Source organism: Carassius gibelio, chromosome A17, assembly GCF_023724105.1.
Source record: "Carassius gibelio isolate Cgi1373 ecotype wild population from Czech Republic chromosome A17, carGib1.2-hapl.c, whole genome shotgun sequence".
Classification (NCBI taxonomy): domain Eukaryota; kingdom Metazoa; phylum Chordata; class Actinopteri; order Cypriniformes; family Cyprinidae; genus Carassius; species Carassius gibelio.
The window spans coordinates 24,767,643-24,787,549 of NC_068387.1; the positions used below are offsets into that span (position 1 = coordinate 24,767,643).

The 19,907-nt window shown below is 34.9% G+C and overlaps 2 protein-coding genes across 3 annotated transcripts; one reads left to right on the top strand and one right to left on the bottom strand.

Annotated features, from left to right (window-relative positions):
* Positions 1–214: 214 nt before the first annotated feature.
* LOC127933269 (tudor domain-containing 6) lies at positions 215–7,744 on the top strand. 2 transcript variants are annotated; one of them, XM_052530116.1, is made up of 4 exons: positions 215–372; positions 1,521–6,987; positions 7,103–7,164; positions 7,281–7,744. In XM_052530116.1, exons 2-4 carry the CDS (start codon positions 1,575–1,577, stop codon positions 7,326–7,328), a joined length of 5,523 nt encoding a protein of 1,840 aa, XP_052386076.1. In that variant the 5' UTR covers positions 215–372; positions 1,521–1,574; the 3' UTR covers positions 7,329–7,744. The 2 variants fall into 2 exon arrangements, with proteins under 2 accessions (XP_052386076.1, XP_052386075.1); XM_052530115.1 differs by having other exon boundaries at positions 252–372; positions 7,103–7,744.
* A 2,907-nt stretch (positions 7,745–10,651) lies between these two features.
* On the bottom strand, positions 10,652–18,938 carry adgrf3a (adhesion G protein-coupled receptor F3a). The gene is made up of 12 exons (XM_052619931.1): positions 18,878–18,938; positions 17,668–17,792; positions 16,778–16,836; positions 16,536–16,657; positions 16,183–16,419; positions 15,615–15,842; positions 15,339–15,491; positions 13,721–13,905; positions 13,444–13,629; positions 11,045–12,355; positions 10,925–10,966; positions 10,652–10,759 (listed from the first exon to the last, which is right to left on the bottom strand). Exons 1-12 carry the CDS (start codon positions 18,936–18,938, stop codon positions 10,652–10,654), a joined length of 2,817 nt encoding a protein of 938 aa, XP_052475891.1.
* Positions 18,939–19,907: the final 969 nt, after the last annotated feature.

Genomic DNA, 19,907 nt, shown 5'->3' on the forward strand with positions numbered 1-19,907 from the left:
TTAAGCATTTTATTTTTGCTTAAATATATTTTAGTACTGTTAAGTCACCTGTTGGTCTCCTACAAACAGTATGATGGTTTATTATTTTTGTGCATTTCAATTTTGGCCAATGAGACTGTGCTATTTTTTAATACGTAAGTATATTTTGAGGAAGATCAATTAGTTTTTATAGGATATACGTATTAAAACATATCTTTGAAGGACAACTTGCGCCAAAACGAGGGTATAAATCACGCGTTCGTCACGTGACGCGCGCTCTTAATTGACATCAATATGATTGAGTCGCAAAAACTTCAAGTGGTGTTTTGTAAGCTCCTTCGTACTCGGTAAAGTCATGGTATTCGTGTATGTGATGGGGAGAAATTCACCTTGGTAAGTTTTCTTTGACGAATTAATCTTTTGTTACCAGGAGGTCGAATCAACGAGTTAAAATTGGTTTAAGGTTTAAACTAAAGTTAGCCCTAAGGGCTTGATTCACGAGCCATTGAATAAGCCACAACATCTCTAGGTTTTGATAAAGTCATCAGATAAATGAGTAATTTTAACTCCTAGATAGCTTATTTTAGGGTATTACAGGTCCAGACATGCCCTCTGTTGAATAATTTGTAATTTGACAATCTAATTTAAATAGAAATATATGAGTATTGTGATTCTTATTCTATTGTTTAATAATGCTTTTTCATCTGCATGTGTCATTAACAGGTTGACTAACAATAATAATGTTTTGTTTTATTATAATGGTTTTTTATCATTAGGTCACTATAAACTTAATAATTAAATGCAGTAAATACGGGTTAATTCATAAAATTGTAATTATTTACTGTACTTAACCTTATTTCCAAGGCTCCAAGCCCATATGCTTTTATTTCTTTTTATTTAATAAAATATTAAATAGTCTTTCTGTGCTGCTCTTTTCTATACATTACAAGTTAAGTCATCATACACTTTCTAAATACAAACTAGAGATAAAATTGTTAACAATTCATCCATGCAACCTTTGACAAAGACAAAGAGAGTTTGATTTGACTATATTCTATAATTGGAACAAAAATAGTTGAACATGTTTTGTCCTGTGAGGTGATTTGAAAGATACTGTACGCACCGTTTGAGAGACAAATTATAATTTGCTGTTATATCCTTATTTGCAAATGTTGGAAGTCGGTGCAAGTATTTTCATTTGCATAAAGGCTCATCTTGGCAGCAAGTTTCCATTAAACTTTACAGGCTTCACTGAATGAGGGTCATACACAAAATATAACTCTTAAAATATAACATAATATATAAACATAATTATATAAAATACTTTTTTTTTTCTGACTGACAGTTATTTTGATAATTCATTGAAGTTAATTGAAATCCATTGATTATCATTACTTGCAGCTCTGTATTGTATGGTAAAGAAACCCAAGTGATGACTTTTTATTTGTCTGTAAATTATTATTCATTAAAAAAAAAGGGGGGGGGGGGGTGTTGGCGAACTATTCTTTTAACAATGGGTGTTTTTTTTTTTTTTTTCTCAGATTCTCTCTATTTATGCTCCTAAACAATTTTGAAAGACAAGATTCTCAACCAAGATGTGTTCATTTCCTGGTTTGCCAGTAGTTGGATCCAATACGACTGTTCATATCACAAGAGTCAATTTAAACCCACACACTGTCTTAGTGGAATTTGGAGGGAGTTTAAATAATGGTCAAGAAAACATTGAAGTATATCAACACCTTAAAAAAGACCTTGATATCCCTAGGAAGCGGCAGCAGCATACTTTTGAAGGTAAACCCGGAGAAGTTTGCTTGGTATATGAAGACAGAACTTGGCACAGAGCACGGATACTTTCAAAATCTGAACATGAATACAAGGTGTTCCTAATTGATGATGGTAAATTTCTTTGGGTCTCAAGCGAAGTTTTGACTAAATGTCCACAGAACCTTTGCAGTCTTCCTCCCAAAGTAGAGCTTTGCATATTGGCCAATGTGTCAGCTTTATGTCTTGAGAGTGCATGGTCTGTGGATGCTTTAAATGTCATCAGATCTCTGTCTGGAAAAGACATCTCCGGGTGTGTGCAGGATGTGATAATGCCTTCCAGAATCATCATTCTTGACATTCCTAGTCTATCCAAACAAATGTATGACCTTGGATTTGCTAGAAATATGTCTAACGGAGACTTTAAAAGCTTGGTAATGCATTTACAGCATTTGCCAAGAAAAAACCCTTCCATACAGACTGACCTTGTGACTACAAATAGTCAGGAGGAGCATGCCAGTGACCCGGACAGGTTGGATCAATACCTGTATCCTGAGTTGTTGCCTGGAGCAGTTGAGACCGTAACTGTGACGCAAGTTATTAATCCATTGAAAATCTATTGCAAATTGCATGTCTTATCACAAGAGCTCAAGAAATTAAGTGAACAGCTCCAAGAATACTATGAAGACTCTTTCGCTGTTCAGATGCCAATGCTGCTGTATGATGGGTCTCCATGTGCAACCAAAGGAAGTGAAGGCAAGTGGTATCGATCTGTACTTCAGCAGAACAATGTCTCCGATGTTGTCAAAGTCTTTCATGTCGATTATGGAATCGGAGATTTTGTTAAACTCTCCAATATCAGACCTTTATCTGCAAGGTTCTTCAAATTGCCAGTTGTCACCTATGCATGCTCTCTACATGGTGTCATTGACAAAGGCATTGGATGGAGGACAGAACAGATAGAGTATCTGAAATCTGTTGTACTGGATCAAATCCTTGTTGGGAAATTTGAGCATTACAGTGCAAATGAGAGTGTCTATTATATAACGCTTTATGGAAATGACAGTGTGAATGTGAACGACACTTTTGGCCACAGAGAGCAGTGTTTGTCAACGACTGAAAAGATTTGTGGTGACCGAACTCTTGAGACTCTAAACAAAGTAGCACACAAAGATATGTCTGGGAGAAATGTGCCTGTACATTCTCTTGCTTCAACCACTTTAACCAAGTGCTCCGATTCTTTTGAAGATGTCACTGTGACCAGACTTTCCGAAAATGGAAAAAACCTACAACCCGCAGAGGTACGTCCCTCATCGAATGTCACTGCAGCTCCATCTTTTCAGAATGAAACATATGTTGTTTCACCACCCAAAACTGAAGTGGGCGCAGAGGAGAAGGTTCAAATAACCTGTGTCCAAAGTGTAAATCAGTTCTATGGCCATTTTACACAAAATACTGAAACGGTCATGAAAATGACCATAGGTATTCAACAACTGTGCCAAAATCAACCACAAGCAAAGTTTTCAATTTACCCTGAGATGATGTGTCTTGCTAAATACGCTGATGGGCTGTGGCACCGAGGACAAATTGAATCAACGCATCCGAAAATACTTGTCCAATTCGTAGACTATGGTGACGTGGTGGTTTTGGAGAAATCTGATATTCTGCCACTTCCTCCAAAGGCTAGTGAAATTGCATCCATTCCCATTCAGGCTGTTCAGTTTGAACTTTTTAATGTCACATTACCTGAGCAATGTGAGCTTAATGAGTGGTTTAAAAACTATGCTACAGACTGCATGTTCACCGCCATTGTGAAACAAAATTCAGGCAAACTATCAGTGGAGATTTATGACGAGAAAACAAACCTCAACTCAAAAATTAAAGAGCAGTGGAACGAAACGTCCAAAGGAAAAGGGTTTACCTTAAGCAAAGGAATGGAAAAGGCTCATATTTTCAGTAAGTCTGCAGAAGGCATGGAGTCTAGAGGTGAGAGACACAATTTCAGAACTACATCAAAAGCACATAAGACCTCTAAGAAGGTCCCAAAACCAGTTGTTGAAGACACATTGGAACAAAACTTCCAGACTTTTACTAGTCACACAACTGGACACAGTAGAGCTAAGCCTATTGTTTTACAGCAACAAGTGTCAAGTCATTATCCAAAGCTCACAGATCTTCCCCCGAGAGCCTTGGATGCAGGATTAGTTTCAGACATCTATGTTTCACATTGTAATAGTCCATCAAGTTTTTTTGTACAATTGGCAAGTGATGAAGGTGAAATATTTTCCCTTCTTGACAAACTTAATTCTGCTCCGTTAAGTGATGCACAAGTTGAACTAGACCTGTTGCAGTCAGATGACTTGGTCGTAGCTGAATATACTGCTGATGGTGCCTGGTATCGTGCGGTTGTTCAAGACAAGAAAAATGGCGTAGTTCAGGTGCAGTTTATTGACTTTGGCAATGAGGCAACACTCCTGCCCCATAAAATAAGGCAACTTGACAAGCAGTTCCTCAGCAGCCCCAGGTTCAGTATTCAGTGCACACTGGAAGATGGTAGAAGGGGAAAAAGAGATTGGACCCAGGAAGAGATAATGACTTTCAAAAAAGCAGCAGGTGAACATGGTGAGAAGAAAATTCAATGCAAGTTCATCCAAAAGGACACATCTGCTTGGATTGTTAGTTTAGAACTTGAACTTGAGGAAAGGCATTTGTTTGATGCCGTTCTCAAACCAGGTGCTCAACCTGAATCCCAAATGCACTGTGATGAATGTATCCAGCCGTTTGCATTCAAGGAACCAGCTATAAGTCAAGGACAAATTGTAGATGCATATGCTTCATCTATCGTTGGACCAAATTACTTCTGGTGCCAGTTCAAAAACTCAGAGGAACTTGACAAAATCTCCCTGCTTGCACAAGAAATAGGAAACTCTAGTCAAACAAAACCAATTCGGCCAGATCAGTTATGCCAGGGACCCTGCCTGGCACTCTTTTCTGACAGGCTATGGTACCGTGCACAGGTTATCAATACACATTCTAAAACAGTCTCTGTTCATTTTATAGATTATGGAAATGAGTCTGAAATTGACTTGATCTTTGTTAAACCCCTGCCCACCAAGCTCCTGGAAAGCCCTCCACAAGCATTTCTTTGTCAGTTAGAAGTTTTGGGGTCCGCGGATGGCATGTGGAGCGACGCTGCAGCTGATAAGTTCTTTGAGCTTCTGGTGGATGAACCCTTAAAAGTGACCATTCTGAATACGGTAATGTCCTCTGACCTTCCAAACTGTTCTCCGTATAACGTCATTGTTGAATGTAATGGGCTAATTGTTAATGATCTTATGAAAGATTACTGGTGTGACCCCAAGCCTCAAGTTTGTAGCAAAGTGACAGTGGGCGCAAATATAAAACCCACTGCAAGTGAGCACAGTTTTGGAATAAAAAGCTCTGAAACCGTTCAGAAAGATAACGCTCCCAAGCTTAACTGTGGCCAGGTAAATAATGGAGCATCAAATGATGTAAACCCTGACCTTCATAGCTTTGACCCACAGATTTCTCAGAACAAATTAGTGGCAGCCGAGACCCAAGAGAAAAGCATTACGTACCCAACATTGACCGCGGTAGATGGAAGCATGATGGTTCCTGAACTATCAGTGCAGTGTTTACCTCAAGCTGTAGATCTTCCTCTACGTATGATAGAACCAGGCAAGGTGTCTGAAGTGTATGTTTCACACATCAACAGCCTGACAAGTTTTTTTGTTCAACTGGAAGAAGATGAAAACGCATTATTCACCCTCACCGAGCTATTGAATTCCCATCAGCAATCTGAGAAAGATGATATTCATGCATCAAGTGTTCAGCAGGGAAGTTTGGTGAAGGCCATGTTTTCTGAAGATGATTCTTGGTATCGTGCGGTCGTGAAGGATATGACTCAAAATGGCATGATTCAGGTAGAGTTCATAGATTTTGGAAATGAGGCAACTGTTTCTCTCCTTAAAATTTGTAGACTTGATGTGCCACTGCTGTCTTACCCGAGGTTCGGCATTCACTGCAGCTGCAATCTAGATGATCAATTTAAGATGCAGAAAGGAATGGAGCAGATGTTTCTCTTCAATAATATATTTGGTGAAGCTGGTGAGAACAAGCTGTCTTGCAAGTTTATCAAAGAAAATGGCATTACTTGGGAAGTTAAAATTACTCCCAGTGGCAACTCTTCCGATTCAAATGAGAAATTGGATAGTTTAGATGCAAAAGCATCACCGGTAGTATCCAAACCTGTGAAGGACACATTCCAGCTGCTCTTCAAGAAACCAGAAGTGTCTTTGGGGCAGACAGTAGAAGCCTTTGCATCATGCATTGTTGGACCAGATTACTTCTGGTGCCAGTTTTCAAACTCTGAAATTCTTGACCAAATCACCCTTGTTGCCCAAGAATATGGAAACTCTAGTGGGACACAGCCGATTAAGGTGGACAAGTTGGATCCTGGAAGCCTGTGCCTGGCTCGTTTCTGTGATGATCAGATGTGGTATCGTGCGCAGGTTATTAATAAATGGACAAACGTTGTATCTGTCCTTTTTGTTGACTTCGGAAATGAGTCTGAAACCAGTGAAAACTCTCTTAAGGCACTACCTTGTGACTTGCTGGAAAGTCCACCTCAAGCTTTTCTGTGTCAGTTGGAAGGGTTTGATCCGTCCAAAGGATCTTGGGACAGTGGTGCAACTGACAACTTCTACAAACTCTTAGTGGATAAACCTCTTAAAGTGACTGTGCAGTGCATTGACGGTAACCCTCCATATTATGTTAAAGTTGAGTCTCCACAATGTCTTGTAAATGAGCTTATGATGAAGTTTTGGAGTGGTTCTGCACAAAATGATCAGACCTCTTCTGAGGTGATTGAATCCATTGCATCAACATCTGATCAACAGGTTTCAGAGGATAAAATGAGTGTGAGCCTTGGAATCTCTACAGAGGATATGCACACAATTGAACAACATGGAGCTGATCAAATCAAACCTTTAATAGTAAAAGGAGACTTGCTTGATGTACCTGAGAAGAAGGTGGATGATCAGCTTGATGGAGCAGATGTGATTGCTGTGGTCACTAATACTGATGTCAGTGCTGATGATCCTTCAAGGATGGATTTAGAAATCCACAAAGTCGGTCATGAATCTGATGAGGGCATCCCTGTTGTGTCAACTGAGCAAATGCTGCTGCACACAGAGAAAAGAAAAGATATAGATGGATCTGAAAAAGGTTTGAGTTACTGTGTCGGATTACATTTCATATGAGATATAATAATTAATTTGAAGAATTGATTTTTAGTCACAGGCTTATTTTGCTTACTTTATAATGCTTATTTCTTTTTCAGTGGGCAACCCGAAGACGGCAAGCAGAAGTATAGCTGGTTTAGAAAATCTAATTTTACCCATGGTATTTGGTTTTTTGTTTATGCTTTTCCTTTTCTTTGGTATGTGGGGATTTTTTTTTTAATTCATTAAGTAATCTTGTTTTAGATTAATAACCGTATTTTTGTTGTTACTTTGTAGGTTTGCACTGAAGATTCATGTGACTCTGTTAAGTGCATCTTCAAATAAACAGAATTTTAAGCTTTATAGTGAAAAGGTATAATTTTTTTCATGGGTAATATGAATGTGAACTGACAAATAATTGTTTCAAACAGATAACTTTGGAAGTTAACGATTTTATTTTGCCATGTTGCTTTTAATTTTAAAACATAAGAGCCATGTCTGATTGCAATGTTAGGTTTTGTTATTACTTTTTATGCAGTTTTTACACAAGTAATTGTGAACTAAAGTGATGATTGCACGGAAAGTGCAAGTGTTGCAGGCCATAATCCTGCTCTACCTTCACTCAAAAATTGGTAGTTGGTTTGGATTACATGTGCAGTGATACATTTTTCTTTCTTCTCCTGATTGTAAAATATAAGAATGTGTATTCATTTTTCTTTTATCTTGATAATTGTTTGTTGGAATAAAAGCAATTCATACAATCGAGTTTGTGTTGCTTTATTTTTTGTTTGTTAACTGGGGACATGCGCATTAATAAAACATTTCTGTAAATGTATCAGAATTAGCCAAAGAACATTTTCTGTCCATAGACTCTTGACCGGTTAGAAGTTACGAGTATATATATATATATTTATTTATGTATATTAAAATACATGCTAGAACAATTTAAGCAAGAACATAACACAATCCATAAAATAATCTATCAATTAAAACAAATCAAGATAATTAGAACAAGTAAAATCATTCAAGATTTTGAGAATTTTAAAGGTGAAAATGTTTTAAATAAAAATTCTCACTTTTTTTCCCACACTGCTAAAAATTGACGTTGGCTTTTTAATTTTTGTCAGAGCTAAAATATTTGTACACTACAATGCATAAAAATATATATAAATTTAGCTGACTGGTAGATGACACGATAATGTAAATCCAACGATCTCTAATCTCAAATTCCTTAATCATCATAAATGGCTGTGATTTGTCCATAATGAACTGCGCTGAGAAAAGTCACAGGTATCACGTGATGAGGCCGTCTGCGCGCGCTGTTTATTCTAAACCGATGTAATGTAATTTCGAAATAAAAATATATATTAAATTGAAAATATACAGTGAATGTTTTTATAATAAAGTAATTATTTAGTGCTTCTAATGTTTGTTTGTTTTTTCTAGGGGAAAATCCCGTTACTGTTTTAAAAAAAGACGACAGAGTTGCATCAGGCAGCTGCTGTTGGAAACTATGATCTAGTGGAAGAAATTGTGAAAAGAAAATCATGTGACCCCAATAATAAAGACTCAGACTGGAACAAGAAGACTCCTCTGCACTGGGCAGCATCCAAAAGCAGGTTTTAGCCTACATTCGAGACCAAACGTTGCTGTTTTTTTCAAAACGTATACCAATCATTATTAGAACGTCATAGTCTATTACAAATGAAAATTCAATAGATGAGTAGTATGAAAGTCTTGTAACTTCATGATGAATATAGTGAAATGTGGCCTGGATATTACATTACCCAGTTGTTCTTGTGTGATGCTAACGCTATTTAACCAATGAGCTTTTGTTAAATGGGCTGTCCTTAGATGATACTGATGAAGAATGGGAACAGGAGAGAAAAGAAGCCAAAAAAACAAGTCATTAAAAAGTAGGTTTTATTATACAATGAATGCAAAACACAAAATAATGGATGCTTATAAAGTGGGCAACATCTGCAATCTGTGTTGTACATCTAAATTAAATGTAAAACATAAAAGAAAGCATTTTTGGAGGACAGTAAAATTATAAGCCAAAATTACCAAGTAGGCTATATATATATGTATGTATGCAAGCATAAATATACTTATATGAATATACATAAAATTGAATAAACCATTTTCAAAAATGAAAATGATCTAAATTACAAGCTAAAATTCATATTCATCTACGACTTTCACCAGTTGTTAAATTATACCAAGTAGGCGCACAAGCATGATTATATTAACATAAATATACTGTACATAAATAAAGAAAAATTAACTCATTGACTAAAATATATGTCAACATTCATATTCATCTACAATTCCACCAGTTTTAAGTAATAGCAAGTAGGCTTTAGACATACAAGCATAATCATAATTGAAAACGAATATACATCAAATTGAATAAATCTTTTTCTGAAATAAGAAGAAAAAGTAACTTACCCTAAATACATTCAATCTAAATATGAATATAAATATGACTAACATGGTTACGTCTAAATATATTTAAATCCTATGGTCTACAATATCTCAAACAATTGTACAGTGTTCTAGAAAACTGTTTTATAGCTGTTGAAAGTGAAAGAATTTAATCCATGATGTTTTTTATGTTTCCAACGAGTTTCCTCTCTTTCAGTTTGTTTAGAATCGTCTAAATCATTCACATGCTGATTTGGGACAAAAACAACATTAGAACAAAATATGTAGACACTCAATAAAATGTGATCCTGGACCACAAAACCAGTCATAAAGGTCATACGATTTATGCATCTTAAAGCTGAATAAATAAGCTTTCCATTGATGTATGGTTTATTATGATCGGACAGTATTTGAAAGAGATTCAACTACCATATTTTTCGGATTATAAGTCGCACCTGAGTATAAGTCGCATCAGTTCAAAAATACGTCATGATGAGGAAAAAAACATACAAGTCACACTGGACTATAAGTTGCATTTATTTAGAATCAAGAACCAAGAGAAAACATTACCATCTACAGCCGCGAGAGGGCGCTCTATGTCTTCAGTGTAGACTACATGAGCACTGAGCAGCACAGAGCGCCCTCTGGTGGCTGTAGAAGGTAGCTGTTCATTTCTCAGTTAATTTCTCTTGGTTCATGTCAAATTAATTTTGATAAATAAGTCGCACCTGACTATAAGTAGCAGGAGCAGCCAAACTATGAAAAAAAAGTGTGACTTATAGTCCGGAAAATACGGTATTTGAAAATCTTGATTCTGAGGGTGCAAAAAAATATTGAGAAAATCGCCTTTAAAGTTGTCCAAATGAAGTTCTTAGCAATGCAAATTACTAATCAAAAATCACGTTTTGATATATTTACAGTAGGAAATTTACAAAATATCTTGATGGAATTTTACTTCATTTCCTTAGGATTTTTGGCATAAAAGAAAAATCTATAATATTGACCCATGTAATTATTTTGTAATATGTATTTTTGGCTATTGCTACACTACAAATATACCCCAGGGACTTAAGACTGATTTTGTGCTTCAGGCTCACAAATATTCTTAAGAGCACAAATGTAACTTACCTTTAATCTGTTCAATCTTTATTTCATCATAACTGAAGATGTTGCTTTCGTTGAGCTATCATTTTTAGGCTTCACTGATTGCTAACGTAAGAAAAGTGGGAACGTGAGCTGAGTTATTTCATGTATTTATGTTCATGATGCATTTTGCATCTGTAAAAGCAGACATTTCTCTCGTGCATACTAACCTTGGATTTGAAACGCTTCATAAGTGCATCACAAACCTATGGGAAATTTTTTTATATCATTATATTGTGCTTTATCTAGCAATCCTAACAAATTTGATTAGTAATATTAAACTAATGCGAATGAAAGTGGTTTTACAAATGTTATATTTTCAGCCTAAATTCCTTAAACATATGTAGGGCACGTGTAGTGGGCATATTTACCTTTTTCTCTCCCAAGCAGTTTGTCAGCAGTATCAAAAAGCCCTGATGAAATACAACAGCATATTTTAATGTACATGCACAAATGAGTAACAGATAAGGTGTCTGATGCTTGACCCTTACCTGCAGTGAATTCAACAATGTAAATGTGTAGCCCACAATTTGGGCATAAGGTTTTTGTGTAAGATCAAGGTACAGCACCAAAATTCCGAGGAGCCAAGTTATTCCCAGGACAGGGCTTAGGAAAACTATTGTCTTAATCATACTCCTGGCAACATCCTTTTGGTCCCGTGCCTTTGACTCCGACAAAGTAGGATTTACTATCTTCAAAATCACCACAACCAGTGTAAAAAAGTTTACAATCACAATAGTTATGGCAGGAATTACAAAGGAAAAGATGGAGCCCTTCAACACACCCCGATATATGAGCCAGCAAGTCTCTTTGGAATAGTATTCATTTTCTTTACCGTTCTCGAAAGTAATGAAGGTTGTTGCCACACATATTAAAGGGCATACGTAACCGACAGTGATAGACAATACGAAAAAAACCTTTTTCCTCAGCTGCTCAAAGACAAATATCAGTTGGTGAAGAAGCACGAAACTCAAGCACAGCATCCAGAAGAAGACGGCGAGGAAAAAAAAGTGTTTGAACACTGTGAGGAAGGAGCACCAGTTTTGGGGGATTTCTTTCAGATTGGCTGATGCTAAAAATCCACAGTGTGCCAACAGCAAGCAGAAAGAGATGTTGACTAAGGCAACGTGTCGAAAATGTGAGATGTGTGACTTTACAACTGTATCCCACACCAAAAACTCAATGATTAAACACAGAACAAGTGAGACGATGGATATTCCTAAACCAGCGTAGGTCAGTTCCTCCATATACGGAAGGGTCTCTGCATCTTGAGACATCATTATGGTGAATGCAGAATTGTGTTCACATGTGCACAACTTTTGATTTGACGCACCACCCCATTCACACCCCTCTGAAGACCACATAGTATTATTTACATCCCAGAAAACACAATGAATTTCATGATTCCTTTCTCTTTTTTCAGCGTAATCGAACTTCATTTCAACACGGTTGGAATGATTGTTATTGGTATTATTTACAATAACTGACAAGATGTTGGTCACTAAGGGTCTTCCAATATACTCTGGTAAAATTTCATGAATATTCTGGTATCCAATGACAACAGCACTATCGTCTGTGCTGACGGTGGAATTAAAGCCGCCGCAATGTTCCCCTTTGGCCTTACTACAGAGCACCAGTTTAACATTTTGATAAATAAGAGAATTATTCGATTTCAGATTTGAATTGTGCATCATTTCCTCAATAGTCTGTAGAAATGTTACAGATAAATTTGTGTTTTTAGTTTCAGGATTTTCCCAGGCACGTGTGTCATTCAAAGTGTTGCTTATAGAGCTTACAAAGTCCTGAAATGTAAAAACAAGAAGAAAATGAAATGCGATTAGACTTTGAGCAAACACAGGAATTTGATTATTTGTAATTTTGAATGAATGGTGTTGCTTCTAATTAATTCGAGTTAATATCTGACATGTTTCCAGTCAATAATGAGCTATTATTTGCTTTTGGAGCATAATTTGTGACATAAACATCTAAAAATCAAAACCTAATTTTTATTTAACAGAATATTTAAAAACATAAATATTTAAAATGATAGTTTCTTTGTCCTTTTACTTCCTTGAAATGTGTTGTTTTTTCCCTAAATATTACAGTCGCTATCGCTTAATTCTCAAATAAGAATTTCTTAAAGTACAGCTATCTAGAATTTGCACAATAACTAAATGCACATGGCTTGCTGATCAAAACTTTGAGCTGATTGTATTACTTCACATGTACATGCACAGTACATATTCTTCACATTAAATCTTTTGTCTTATGCACTGTCACATGCAAAATGATCCATTCAATTATTAAAATCTGTCATACATGCATATTTTATATATATCCATAACATAGAATGTTTTCTATTTACATGCTTCCAAATAAATACATACAAATTTTCATATTCTTTTTTTTCTATGCACTACACAGTATTGACACATTATAAGTCCCAGTAAAATCTAAAAAAGCCATAACTAAAGAGCACTTAACTAGACAAAACTGTGGAAGCCCGTTTCCGCCATAAATAAAAAATGAAACAAGGCAAAATCATTTTGAGATGTAAACTCATCATGTCAGTGACATTGACCAATTTACTGATAATAACTACATTTTGAAGCATGAAGTTAAAATGTTTTAGTTCCTACAGTCTGCAAACATAAAACGGTTCCAATCCAATTAACTTCCAATTAAGAGAATGCTAATACTGTTTGCAAAGTGATTGAGGAAAACTTTAAGATACTTAAGAAGCTCTAAAACATTTTTTATGTGCATTGCGTTACTTTATCAAACTATTGATATAGCCCTGTTCCTGAACCAAATATTACTAAAGATTTTAAAGAAGAGTTCAATTTGAATAATAATGCTTAAAAAGAAACTTAAGAGAAAACATACATACAGGCATGATGGTATCATTCCATTGATTCGACTGCTGTTTAGAAACACTGTTCATGGCTTGGAAAATGTCTACAGATGTATTAATATTTGAAAATGAGTTGAATGTCTCCTTAATGGTTGAAAGCTGTATTTGTCTGAAAAGGCGGTCAGCATCGTCCTTGATAAAGCCTATACCTTTATCTAATATCTGTTATTATAAAAAGAAAACAAGCATTTAGTATTAAAGGTTAATCTGGCAAGCATTGAGAAATAGATGAATGAATATTGAAGAATGATACCTCTACAGCCAGTTGAACATCATGTAGGTCAGTAATCACACAAGAAGAGATTTCCGTTCCCCATTTTTGGTTAGAGCAATTTCTGCTTGTCAGACCAACAGCATTGTACGTACAAGACAGTTGGGCCGTATAATCGTTTTTTGTGATGGGCCACACACCTTCTCCTTCACAGAATTTCGAATTGGCTGTATTAAGAAATGAAATACTACAGATTTGTTTTTCTCATTATTTTTGTTTTTATAAATACAAGTCTCTAATGTTTAAATGGATACTCCACTCCAAAATAAAAATGTTGTCATTAATCACTTACCCCCATGTCATTCTGACCCGTAAAATCTCCTGAACACAATTTAAGATATTTTGGATGAAAACCGGGAGGCTTGTGACCGTCCCATTGACTGCCAAGTAAATTACACTGCCAATGTCCAGAAAAGTATGAAAGACATCATCAGAATAGTCCATCTGCCATAAGTGGCTCAACCGTGACATTATGAAGCAACGAGAATACTTTCTGTACACGAAGAAAACAAAAATAATGACTTTACTCAGCTATAGAGGAGAGGAATAGCTGAATAAAGTCATTATTTTTGTTTTCTTCATGCACAAAAAGTATTCTCATCGCTTCATAATGTTACAATTAAGCCACTGATTGCAGATGGACTATTCTGCTTTTTTTCTGGACCTTTACGGTTTATTTTACTTGGCAGTTAATGGGACAGTCACAAGCCTCCTGGGTTTCATCCAAAATATCTAAAATTGTGTTCCGAAGACAAACAAAGCTTGTACGGGTTTCGAACGACATGGGGGTATTAATGGGGATTAATGACTACATTTTCATTTTGGGGAGGAGTATCCCTTTAAGTAAACAATGTACATCTGTTTGCAGGAAAAAATTCACTGTCCACTCAAAAATTGAATTTGTCTCCCCATTAAATCACTATCATGTCATTCCAAACCTTTATGCCTTTCTTCCAAGGACTTTTTGGTGAATATCCTAGCCACTCTTTTGCAAAAAACTCTTGGATTTTAAATGAACAAAAGAGCAGCACAAAAGTAATTCCAAGTCATACAATAGCTTTATGTAATGAATAGCCTGAAAGGCATAATTCATCTTCAAATGCACTCCAAGTTTTTGTTGTTGTCATTTTGGAGCTTGAAAACCCCATTACATGTTATGGCATGAATTAATTATAAAAAATAATTAATTTCAGCTTGTTCTTATTTAGACTTCTTTTCATAATAGAGATTTACCAAAGTGTGATATTTTTTTCCCCTTTTAGCAGAAATGAAAACACTTAATGATGATGCTAATGTGATATTTCAGTCAAAATTCATTTAAATATATTCAATATATTGTACTGTATCTATATACTTTATATTTTATAAATGTAAGGTGAAGTGGATAGTTTTTGAACCATTAGCACCACCATTTATCCCCAGAGTTATCCCAAACATGACCACTGTTCAGATTAACATACTCGACCCCAAACTCACAGCATTGTCAGGCTGGTCAATTGTAATATTGAAAGAAAGAAAAAAATCACACTCGTAAAATACTGTCTGCAACTTTACAAGATATAGAATTAAGGAAAATGTTAAATAACATCAACCAACTTACCATTAATAATGGGAATCTCCACAGTCTGAGATCTGATTCTGTTTTTTTCGGCTTTGGTGTTTGTGAATGTACACGTGACAGTCTCTGCCTCTTTTTTCTTTACACAGAGTATGGTCCCCTTTAATTTGTAAGATAAATAATTCCCATTGCTTTCTAGAGAATTCAGTAATGTGAAATTGCTTATCATCAAGTGTGTAAAAACCATGAATTTTTCACATTGTTCATGCTGAGTATGTTTGCATTGAGAGAGCAGAAATGATAATGAGATATGCTTACGTAGTTCTTTTTGGGGGTTAGTAAAATTACTATCCCATGTAACACTGTAATTTTCGCCGTCGTTTAAAATTTTGCACTCAATTACAACATCAAATTGGTTATTTGCATCTCTACAGTCAGGAAATTGGGGGTTGCTCATAGCCTGTATTTCTGGCAGAAGTGCTATGTCCAGCTTTGTACTTGCTGTGTGTTTTATGAACCCTTTTTGGTACACACATTTAAGTGTTCCTTATCCAGACAGACAGACAGACAGACAGACAGATAGATGCAGATGCAGTACAACAAAATGCCATTTCAAGATTTCACGTTTAGAGTAATTCAACATGTTGTTTCCTGTCTCTTAGCTGTGTGAAAACTGATTTCACCAATCAGTATGTTTTTAGACAACTGAGAAATAAATTATTCTGCTTAATAAACGGGTAGGAAAATGATTTCAACATTGAAGAATGACACACATCAACATTAAGTTTGACAACTTCTATTAACTTTTTTAACAATTTAAACATAAGTAAAAATACTTTCAAAGGCATGCAATTATCTTTAATTGTGTATATGTGAGGAAACATACCTTTCCAGCTTCCTGAAATATCTTTTAGTTTAACAATGTTCGTCTCAGGCAAGTTGGTCTTAGTCGAGGCGGCCTTAGTCAAGGCGGCCTCTTTTCCTTCTGTGATCTCTGTTGTTTTGTTCTTCACATCTGTTAAGAACCACTTAACCTCTCCCAGAATATCTGGTGGAGTACAAGTTATATCTGCAGAGGAGCCAATGTCAATTGCCTTCTGAGGACCGTTAATAGTGATGAGGCCTTTGGAGAAAATTACAAGCTTAATAAGGCTTTTCTTTATCATGTAACATTGTAAGTGAGGAGTATTGTAAATAATACAAAAGTTAGAAATAATTCACAATAAGTAAATGCGTTACCTGTTGTTACTAGTGTAGAATTCAACGTTGTATTTTCCAGTGTCCTGGCTAATTTATCCAATTCTGGAATCGTAACTGAACTCATTATCTGCACTGTATAATCTACAATCACACTGCCAGACCTGTAAATCAAATGGGAAAAATTACTTTATTTTCTGTCATTAATCTATTTCTAAAGTGTTTTATGTGTGTGGAAAGAACAGGAAACAGTAGCTGGCAGAGGTGCTTGGTATAATGCTTACCTGTAACCGTTGATAATCAGAGAATCAAAATATTTCAGTGTGCTGAATTGTGCCAGAAGCTAAAAGAATAATAATACAAACAGTGCAAGTATTACTGGAATTGATCAAGTTTATCAAACCAACAATATGGTGACAGTTTTTTAGGCATAGCAGGTTGATAATATGGTGCCCGTATATTTTACAGTTTATATACTGTACTTCCTTCTTTCCTACAATGATAAACAGTAATGAAGTAATTAAACAACATAAAATGTAAAACACAATATATATATATATATATATATATATATATATATATATATATATATATATATAGTGAAAAAGAATGTAAGAAGCATAATCTTCAATTAACGTGATCTCATGAGAATTTGTATGAATAAAACAATATATATATATATATATATATATATATATATATGTGTGTGTGTGTGTGTGTGTGTGTGTGTGTGTGTGTGTGTGTGTGTGTGTGTGCGCTTGTAAACGATACATACTAATACATATAAAACAATGAGACCAGGCTGCTTTAATACAATGTGATGAGTCATGTCAATGTAATAATTTTTTCACTTTGTATGCTGCTGCTAATCAATTAACTGGTTTAAGGAAAACTAAAAAAAAAAAAAAAAAACATTGTGTTGATTTTCAGCAGTAGCCTACATACCATATCGGTAATGACATTTTCCGTTTTATTGTACTCTCCAGTACCTTTATTGTCTGAGATACATAAAATCTCGCAAGACATTGAAGTTATTGAAGTTAATCCCTTGATGATTACTGTAAAAAATAAGAATCACAGCATTTAATGACCGTTATTTATTTACTTATTTTTATGTTGAAATCTTGTGCCCATATAAGAACAATAATCTACCTCTTGTTTCAGGCAGACATACAGCAATGTCATTAAGTTTTAGCGTGCAGCTGTTATTGCAGCAGCCATATTTTTGGCACATGTCCTCACTCCAGTTGTGTCCGGGCATGCATGAACAATTCTTATGTGTCTCGTTCAGTGTGCAATCTGCAAACAAGCACATTAGAGTTTTTTCATAATATCAATTATTGATAAATCAGAACATGTGTAAATTCTATTTTAGATAAGATAAATAAGATAAGTTAAAAATAAATCATAATAGTTTTTGAACTATAATCTTATTAGTTTTTCTTTTAGCACAATATCAAGTCAACACAGGGTTAATGTAACTTCTAAGAAGCAAGAAACTAGCGATTTATTCAGAAATACTTGCTCTCGTTTTTGTCTTTCTTTAATTGAAATGCTTCAACAAAATGTCATTTCTTGCTAATTTACTTAAAATCAATGAATTGGTTTTCCCTACAAAAGTATTTTCCATAAATTTTTTTGTAAAATCTCTTCAACTCCCAAAAAAAGAAGTTCCATAATAATATTTCTGTCTTTTTTTTCTTTCTTTTTTTAACAGTTCCCTCCTTTTACATTAACAATTTCATAATATAAGCATTTCAAAATATGTAAACATTTTCCAGCTTCAGTGTCCTCATTTATAAAATAGTAAAGTTTTATAAGTTGTGTAAGGATTTTCATATTCCATCACTGACGAGTTAAAGCTGTTAATGATGTTTGCAGTGCAATATTTGACCGGAAGGGTACAAATGTCAGTCATAGCTCCTTAGTGTGGGAAAATGTAATGTATCTGACTTAATTAGCAAGAGAGAAAGCGTTTCTATGAGTTTAATTCCCTCAGCCATGTAACCCCATCATTGCTAACAAATGTAAAGTAGTGTTGACAAAAAGTTTCTGCGCCTCTGGATGTGTCTTTGTGCGAGTGATGTGTCTATGTGTGTGTGCTCCATTGGAGGAAACACATTGATACAAATTGTGACTAAACTGACTGGAACTATTTAGTAGATTGAGCGCATATCTTCCAGCCAATCAGAATTGAGTATTCGGGCAGACCTCGGTATAGAATTATCATTGTTAATGTTGACCTTGAGTTGATCTGAAAGTCTGTCATTAATCTTTACACAGACTCATCCTTAAAATTACAGCAAGTGTATTAATTTGAAGCTATTATTTTCTTACAGGGTGAGGAATGTTGGTGTGCAATTTCAAGCTTTATGAATGTTTACCTGTTGTGTTTTTGATGTCTGTTACAGTTGCATCTCTAATGTCTAATTGTTTCTGCTCCATCAGAAGCTCAACAACGTAGTCATACAACGATGACTCGATCTCAAGCTCTAACCAGTACACCTGTGTGAAACTCTCTGGAATGTAGCATTGTGACAGTATTCAGTCTAACATGCAGACGATTGATGGAAAATGCATATTATTTATTCCATAGATTGTATATTATGTTAATGAGCTGGAAAATATATATAAACGTATATATTACCTGCCACAGCAACCTATCAAACACAATTTGAAAAAAAGTTAATGCACCTCTTGAAAAATGTGTACATATAACTGAAGAACTTTTATAAAATTAAATATTATCCCACCTTAAAAAACAATCCCAGAAAAAGGAGAATGATGCCTTTAGACAGCTTCATTTCTGTGCCATCAATTTCTGGGTGATGAAACAGAACGAATATGTGCATATGTTTTCTTAGCACGCTCAAAAAGTTATTAATCTTAAGGAGTTTGTAAATACAAAAAATTTTTTTAAATCTTTTTCAAAATAGTTAACAGAGAGGGATATAATAAGTAGTGAAAGCAAAAAAGCTGGTTTATATTTAATAAACTGACCACAACAATATGCATTTACATACACTACCAGTTTTCTTTAAATAGATGGTCACCAAGGCTGCATTTATTTCTTAAAAATATTGTAAAAACTGTAATATTGTAAAATTACATTATAATTTAAAATAACTGTTTTTTTTATTATATTGTAAAATGTAATTTATTCCTGTGATGTGCAGCTGTATTTTCAGCATCATTCCTCCAGTCTTCAGTGTCACATGATCCTTCAGAAATCATTTTAATATGCTAATATGCTTCTTAGGAAACATTTCTGTTTATTATTATCAGCGTTGAAAACAGACGTGCTGTTTCATATTTAGGGGAAACTTGTCATATAGGAAATATTGCTTACCCTAAACTTCTGAATGGTAGTGCCATTCAAAAGTTTAGGATAAGCAATATTTCCTATTAGTATTT

Excerpts from the sequence above, each read along its gene's own strand:
- LOC127933269 (XM_052530115.1), top strand. The coding sequence starts at position 1,575 with ATGTGTTCATTTCCTGGTTTGCCAGTAGTTGGATCCAATACGACTGTT. Across the intron at positions 6,988-7,102 it reads TATAGATGGATCTGAAAAAG|TGGGCAACCCGAAGACGGCA; the intron begins GTTTGAGTTACT and ends TTTCTTTTTCAG.
- adgrf3a (XM_052619931.1), bottom strand. The coding sequence starts at position 18,938 with ATGGAGCAGAAACAATTAGACATTAGAGATGCAACTGTAACAGACATC. Across the intron at positions 13,906-15,338 it reads GGAGATTCCCATTATTAATG|CCAATTCGAAATTCTGTGAA; the intron begins GTAAGTTGGTTG and ends TTCTTAATACAG. Across the intron at positions 13,630-13,720 it reads ATGTTCAACTGGCTGTAGAG|ATATTAGATAAAGGTATAGG; the intron begins GTATCATTCTTC and ends TTATAATAACAG.